The sequence below is a fragment of the Grammomys surdaster genome, unplaced genomic scaffold (assembly GCF_004785775.1).
Source record: "Grammomys surdaster isolate TR1022 unplaced genomic scaffold, NIH_TR_1.0 336, whole genome shotgun sequence".
Taxonomy (NCBI): Eukaryota; Metazoa; Chordata; class Mammalia; order Rodentia; family Muridae; genus Grammomys; species Grammomys surdaster.
The window spans coordinates 340,312-346,545 of record NW_021604755.1 but is presented as its reverse complement, the minus strand read 5'-3'; the positions used below and the strand labels follow the sequence as shown (position 1 = coordinate 346,545).

The 6,234-nt window shown below is 44.3% G+C and overlaps 1 protein-coding gene across 1 annotated transcript; it reads right to left on the bottom strand.

Annotated features, from left to right (window-relative positions):
* Window positions 1-700: 700 nt before the first annotated feature.
* Window positions 701-5,896, bottom strand: Gkn2 (gastrokine 2). Its single transcript, XM_028778451.1, has 6 exons — window positions 5,859-5,896; window positions 4,878-4,931; window positions 4,325-4,462; window positions 2,596-2,706; window positions 1,791-1,947; window positions 701-917 (listed from the first exon to the last, which is right to left on the bottom strand). Exons 1-6 carry the CDS (start codon window positions 5,868-5,870, stop codon window positions 835-837), a joined length of 555 nt encoding a protein of 184 aa, XP_028634284.1. The 5' UTR covers window positions 5,871-5,896; the 3' UTR covers window positions 701-834.
* Between the last annotated feature and the right edge of the window lie 338 nt (window positions 5,897-6,234).

Below are 6,234 nucleotides of genomic sequence, written 5' to 3'. Positions count from 1 at the left end.
GAAGGCACTTCTGATGTATCTGTCATGGGTCAGAGTGAGAACTAGAAAGACTCAGTGACAGAGATTCCTGCTTAAGCCTTTCTTTGCTCTGAACTGCACTTGCATCCGGCTGCCCAGACTATACAAGACCTGGCTAATCGATCTTGGAATTGATCCACATGGTGTAATCAATTTTAAGCCTTGGATACTTTTTCTACAGTGTATGAACTTGGATTCCCAGCTTCTCTGATTCTGTTCTTGGTGTTACTGGTCCTTCCTCCTGCTTACTCCAGGTCAACACATGAGAGAATATTGTTCACTATGGCCAACTCTGCTGCTTCAGCAAGTTAGAATGCATGCCCTAAAAGGCACCTGCATTGCCCTCAAAGGCAACTCACTGGTCAGAAGTGGAAACTTCCTTCATTAGGGTAGCGAGGTTGTTTGACAAGAATATGCCACCCTCTTCCCAGGGAAAAGCCTTGCCACTGTCCTTGTCCCTGCTCAACCACGCTGTCTGAGCCTTGAGATTGCAGGTGCCCAGCTGGTCTGCAGGGAGCTGCAGAGAGACAGAGGCCCGTACCCTCACTGGTTAGATTGCACATGCCTCATAATCTGGACACTTTCATACAGTGTTTTTCTTATATGAAGTCCTTCTATTCACTGAGATCAATGTTGCTTGGCTTCCCACTGTGCCCGTGAAAGGAACAAACACACACGGACATCTGTAAATACATCATCTTGTGTTATTATTCGATTTCATACGTAGATGGAATGTTGGGAAGAGCTCAGCTTGGCTTCTGAGTGGAAAGCAACGGTCTATTACTTTGAAGAGATGAAGTCAGTTGATGGAGCATCTTAAACGTGAATTCCTCCGCAGATAGAGATCCCCAGGAGCCCCAGGAGCCCCACCTTTGCACAGACTCCAGTGCTCACCTCTTCTGGAAACAAGACAAAAGTAAAGAAACAGCATTAAAAATGTGTTTCAATCTAGCAGACCGTTATTTTCAAGGAGTCCTGACTGCAGGGGTGGGGACAGAGCTTATAATTTCATAGCACCCAAGCTTTATTGAAAATACTACTACTACTACTATTAATAATAATAATTAATAATAATAATAATTTAACTTATGTAAGACTGACAGGTCTAGAAGTGTGGTCTGATGGATGCCATGTGGCTCAGTGCTGATGGAGTGCCCTGCTGCCCCTCTAAGTGACTATGAGTGCTAACTTTCTGGACAAATGGATAGTAAATGCTAACACCTTCTTTACCTCCCACTATTCTGACAAATGTCTCTTATTTTCCACTGGTTCTGATCACTCTGTCACAGTCAGTGACACCCAGCTGCTGTACCCTGTCTGTCCACGGACTCTGCTTTCTCTTTCCTGGAATGCTCTATGCTGGATCTTGGCGGCATTCTTTACCACTTCCAGAGGATACTGCTTGAAAGATGTTCTGGAAGTGGTGGGTTTTTTTTGTTTTGTTTTGTTTTGTTTTTTTTACATGGAGTGCTTATGTGTGAAAAAAGAAATTCTCAGGGATCATCATGATACCCAGGAACCCTGTCTGACCCCAATTGTCATTTGCCACTCAGCCATTTTCCCTCTGTACTATGCCCCATGGAGGCAGAGCTTTGCCCATTTCTGTATTCTTAACGTCTCTAATGGTCCATGCACAGAGTAGAAATTCCATTCCTGAAGTAGACTGAACTAAGTCATGTGTTCACTTATGCATAATTCACACAGCCCCCACCCCCGCAGACTGTGTGGCATGCAGAAGCCTCCAAAACTTGTTTAGCTTCAGTGGGACTCACTTGGCTTTGTTGCCACCTCTCCCTCATACAGGGGGATGTGCCTGCACAGCTTCTCAATAGGCGACCCAAACAGGAACCAGTCCACCTTCGTGATCAGAGACTTCAGAGGGTTGTACCTGACCCAGGTATACTCTGGGGAGTCCATGGCATTTATTGTCTAGATAACATAACAAAGAACAGTGCTGAAGAAGCTGGTAAGCATAGTGGAGCTTACTTTAAATTGTGAATGGCTTTCTCTTCGAGTGATTGAATAAAGGGCACTTGGGGATCTCAAGTCATTGTCTCCTCTAACCGCTGTGTCTGGAAAAGAAGCTCGTTTTTACCCACAGTATAGCACTGCAATGAAACTTGCAGAAGGTAAATCAGCTGATAAAGGAGGACAGATGGGGCCGTGTAGACAGGACCACAGCTCGGTGTCCAGCCTCAGTGTGCTGTGTGGAGATTCTTGCTGTTTGGTATTATTTGTCTATGTCATTGATCTATCACTGAATATCATAACTGTGCTCATTTTCAACTAACACTGTATCTAAGATCTCACCTCTGAGAAGAGAGGCTCGCCAGCCCCTCTCCAAAGACAGTCCACTTAAGTTCTCATAAGTCCATGTATTCAGGGCTCTATGATGAAAACTGTACTGAGATGAGCATCCATGCCTCCCTTTCCCAAACGTGAAGACATGTTGGAAAGTTGAGCATCATACACACGGACATATATATCATGGTCTACAATATCATTCTCATGAGACAGTAACATGGACAGAAGCGTGGGCTGGCTCTGGAGCAGAGTTTTCAAGGAACCTCAAATTACCTGCTTCTCATAGAGGAACCGTTGGAGTTTGTCCAGAGCAGGGATGGCCTTGTGGTCCATCTTGATGACGTAGCAGGCTCTCCGGGAGAGCACCCGGGATGCGATGTAACCCTGAGGGGAGGAGCAGAGTTACTGACCACATCTCCCTGCATTCCGATTTGGTGGGGTTGACATTGAGTCTTAGAAGCAAAGTCTGAGTATCGACTATGAGTTAATGCCATTGTCTATCGGTCTGGAATTCTGTCCACTCATCTTTGATACAGAGTTTTTGTTTTTCCACTTGTCACGTGAACCCCTGTGAGAGTTGGCATATGTTCTCTGTGTTCTGGAACCAAGGTCTACAATGTGGAGTTTAACATGAGAAGGAGTAGTGCTCTGCCTCTCTCCTTTGAACTTTATCTAGCCTCTTCCTCAATTTTGACTAACTACGATATCATTCAATATCATAATGACCCCACATAATGATTTAAATTCAAATCCAGTGAAATTTACAACTCATTTCAGGGTGCATTTTGAGTACACAGTAGCCACAGTGCTTAGAGGCTTCCTTTCCAGAAAATTTGAACATCTCTGTCCTGCTTGAAATTCTTTCTCTTAGGTCACATTGTTTTAAAAGTCTCCTAGGCAGGCTTCTGTCAACCCTCTTGCCACATGCCTTTCCTGTTCTCCCCCCTACCCCCACCCCCAGCCCGCGCTTCTCTTCCTCAGACTCTATCTATCCACACGCTGGAGGGGGCTGGAGGAAGGTTCATTGGAAATACACAGGTGTGGGGGAGTTTGACATGAGGAAGGATCACAGGCTGACCTTGAATGGGAAATTTTTCTGAGATGCTTCAAATACACAAAAACCATTCTAGCTCCTAGTTTTCAATTCTCAAAAGTTTTAGTACCTAAAACGAGGCACTAGACCGAGGCACCAAGGCCAGTGATGGAGGAGAGGTAGACAAAGTCTTCACAGCTGATCTTTTAAAAGCCACTTTTGGGATTTCCATGAAATCTATGTAAAGATAATTTTAGTTGTTGAAGACTTCAAAGAATCTATGCTTTTAAAGGTGGCATGAAACCCCCAGTGCCACCAGGAAGAAAGAATGCAGGGAGTTTCAAGAGAAAGAGGAAGAGAGCAAATCCAGTGTAGGAGTCTAAGCTGGCCATCTCCAGGTAAAGTGTCCCATAATAGACACAAATCTGTTATGATATAGTCATAATAGATATTAGTCTATTGTTAGAGAAAGACATCAGTAAAGTAATCCAAATCAGTAAATGGATGGAGGGCAATAAGCTTTCAGAGCAAGTTTCTAAGACTTATTTTTAGCTCAGTAACCAACACTGGGAAAGCCTTTTAGAACGTGTGAAGTTGTCTGTACTACATTAGTCATTTAAGTGTGTGCATGGTCTTGGGTTTCTGCTCATTTGAGATTGCTCATTTTCTGTGTTTTATAGCAGAAGTTTTCTTTTAGTCACTCAGCTGGCATTTTCCAGTCCTGGATATTGCTTTGAACACTCTTCCTGTTCATGTCTGGGCCAGTAGTGGGATATTATTACTGTCAAGTAAATATATTTCTTTCCTTAGAAATGTTTTTATTTGCTTGCTTAATTATTTAAAAGGAAAGGAAGAATGGAAAAAATTAAAGATTTGTAAAGATAGATCATGTAGTTTAGATATATACTATGTAGCTGAGCCCTGCCCTTTACAAAACGAATCTTATCTAAAGCTCCCGTCTCTGCTTACGTGCTTATAGTCAAAGATTGTGGTGGAGGAGCACGAGCCTGAGTGGATGTTGACGGTGGCCGTGTTCTTCTGATTGTCAATGGTCACTGTCTCCTGGACAACGCCACCATTGCTGCTTGGGACGAAGATGTTAAAAACCTAGAATTGGCAGCAAAGTCAAATTAAGTTTTCCATAGACAGTGTGCATTTTAAAAGCAGGTCTTTCGCCAAGATAAAACCTCTGACTTCAACGGACAGTTCACTGGAAGCCCAAGCCAAGCTCGTGCTGAGGCAAGCTCGTGCTGAGGCAGAACGTAACGCTTCTCTCACTGGTTCATTATATTACATATGGGAGAGCTGGAGAGATGTCTTTGGAAGGGAAATGGGGCTTGACACCTGTTAGTGCATTGGGTTGCACTGTGGAGGTGGTGCAGGGAGAAACACATGAAGACCACTTCATCCTTTCCATTATTGGGATCCCATCTCAAAGAAGACACGTGGACTCCACAGTCCTTGGGATGATCTGGTCTCGCATAGTTCTTGTCTTCTCCCATAGTCTAAGAAACCGACTTACCTCCTCTGCCTGTGATTGTATTCCAAAGATGGACAGCACCACCAGAAATGCCACCTGAAAAACACATCAACTCTCTGAGTCATCCATTGAGAGGATCAGCAGGAGACAGAGGGCACCGAGGCACAATGCTCAGCCATCATAGGTAACCAGCAGTCTATTTTCCTACTTTAAAAAGTAGAAAATACATTTGCCCACTCAGTAGGCACTTGCTGAGCTTGTGGGATCTGTTAGACGCATGGTTCTCCTTGACTACCCGTCTGCCAGCTCTTCGGCATGATATCATCTAGATGGTGGAGAAGCCTGGGTGGGTGAGCAGGGAGAGACTCGTGGGCAGGGAGGGGCCTGGTATGAGTTACACTAGCTTTCCATTAGTGGATAAGTCATGTCCTCTGATCTAAGGGGAAAGCCTGCACTTCTTGACACCAAGGGAATAAACCTTTTAACATGAATCTGTGAATGACGTGAACACAGTGGGTTTTAAGCACAGCTATGGAAGGAGGATCCAGTCCCCTCTGCCTCAGTGTCCTCGGCTTTACACGGAGGACAGCAGTACCTGGTCTACACTATTGGCACAACAAGCAGAGGTAGTCTTCTATGAGAAAAGCTTGGGCTCAGCGTGGTTTGGGGGTAGCTGCTATCATTCTTATTATAGACATTGTTTTTAAAGTAACGCTTCTCTTTCATGACAAAGGGGATTGCTCTCAAATGCCTAAACCCCTCACAGAGTGATGAGAAAAGATTATTATTAAAGACACCCTCCAAATAAAACCTCTACATATTTCCCTTTTCCCCCTTTGAACATTTTGAATCAACCTAAGAAATGTAGACAATGGACACACAAATATTCCACATTCCCACCACAGACACTGTGAATTCAGTCACAGCAGCAGAGACATACAGAATGTTGTCTGAGATCCTTGAAATCTGAAGCACATTGGATACAAGCAGCAGCAAGAGCAAAGGAGACGAACGCATACTCACGAGGGGTTTCATTTTGCCTGAAGAGAAGGAGCTGGAGCGAGTGTGGATGCCTGCACAGCGTCCAGCCTTTATATTGGCTTTAGGATGTGGAAATCTCTTTCCCAAGTGATCATGTCAGAAAGGATCTAGTCCATATCTCTGACACACCTTAGCAAACTCCCTTATCAGGGCTTGAGACATAACCACATCCCAGGTATCAGTGAAGTCTGTTAGTTTGTACTGAAAACTCCCCATTGGTCACTCTGCAAACACTTCCTGTTTACCAAGTTTGCACTGGTTGAGTTCCACCCTGTAATGATACTCCGGGACACTTGTTCTTCACGTACAGACACTGAAGGAACATTCTAGCTCCTTCACCCAAATGTAAAATCCTCAC

Bases quoted from the DNA above. Each gene is read 5' to 3' on its own strand.
- Gkn2 (XM_028778451.1), bottom strand. The intron at 4,463-4,877 runs GTAAGTCGGTTT...TGCCAATTCTAG, and splicing joins TACAATCACAGGCAGAGGAG to GTTTTTAACATCTTCGTCCC. The intron at 1,948-2,595 runs GTAATTTGAGGT...TATGTTATCTAG, and splicing joins GGTTCCTCTATGAGAAGCAG to ACAATAAATGCCATGGACTC.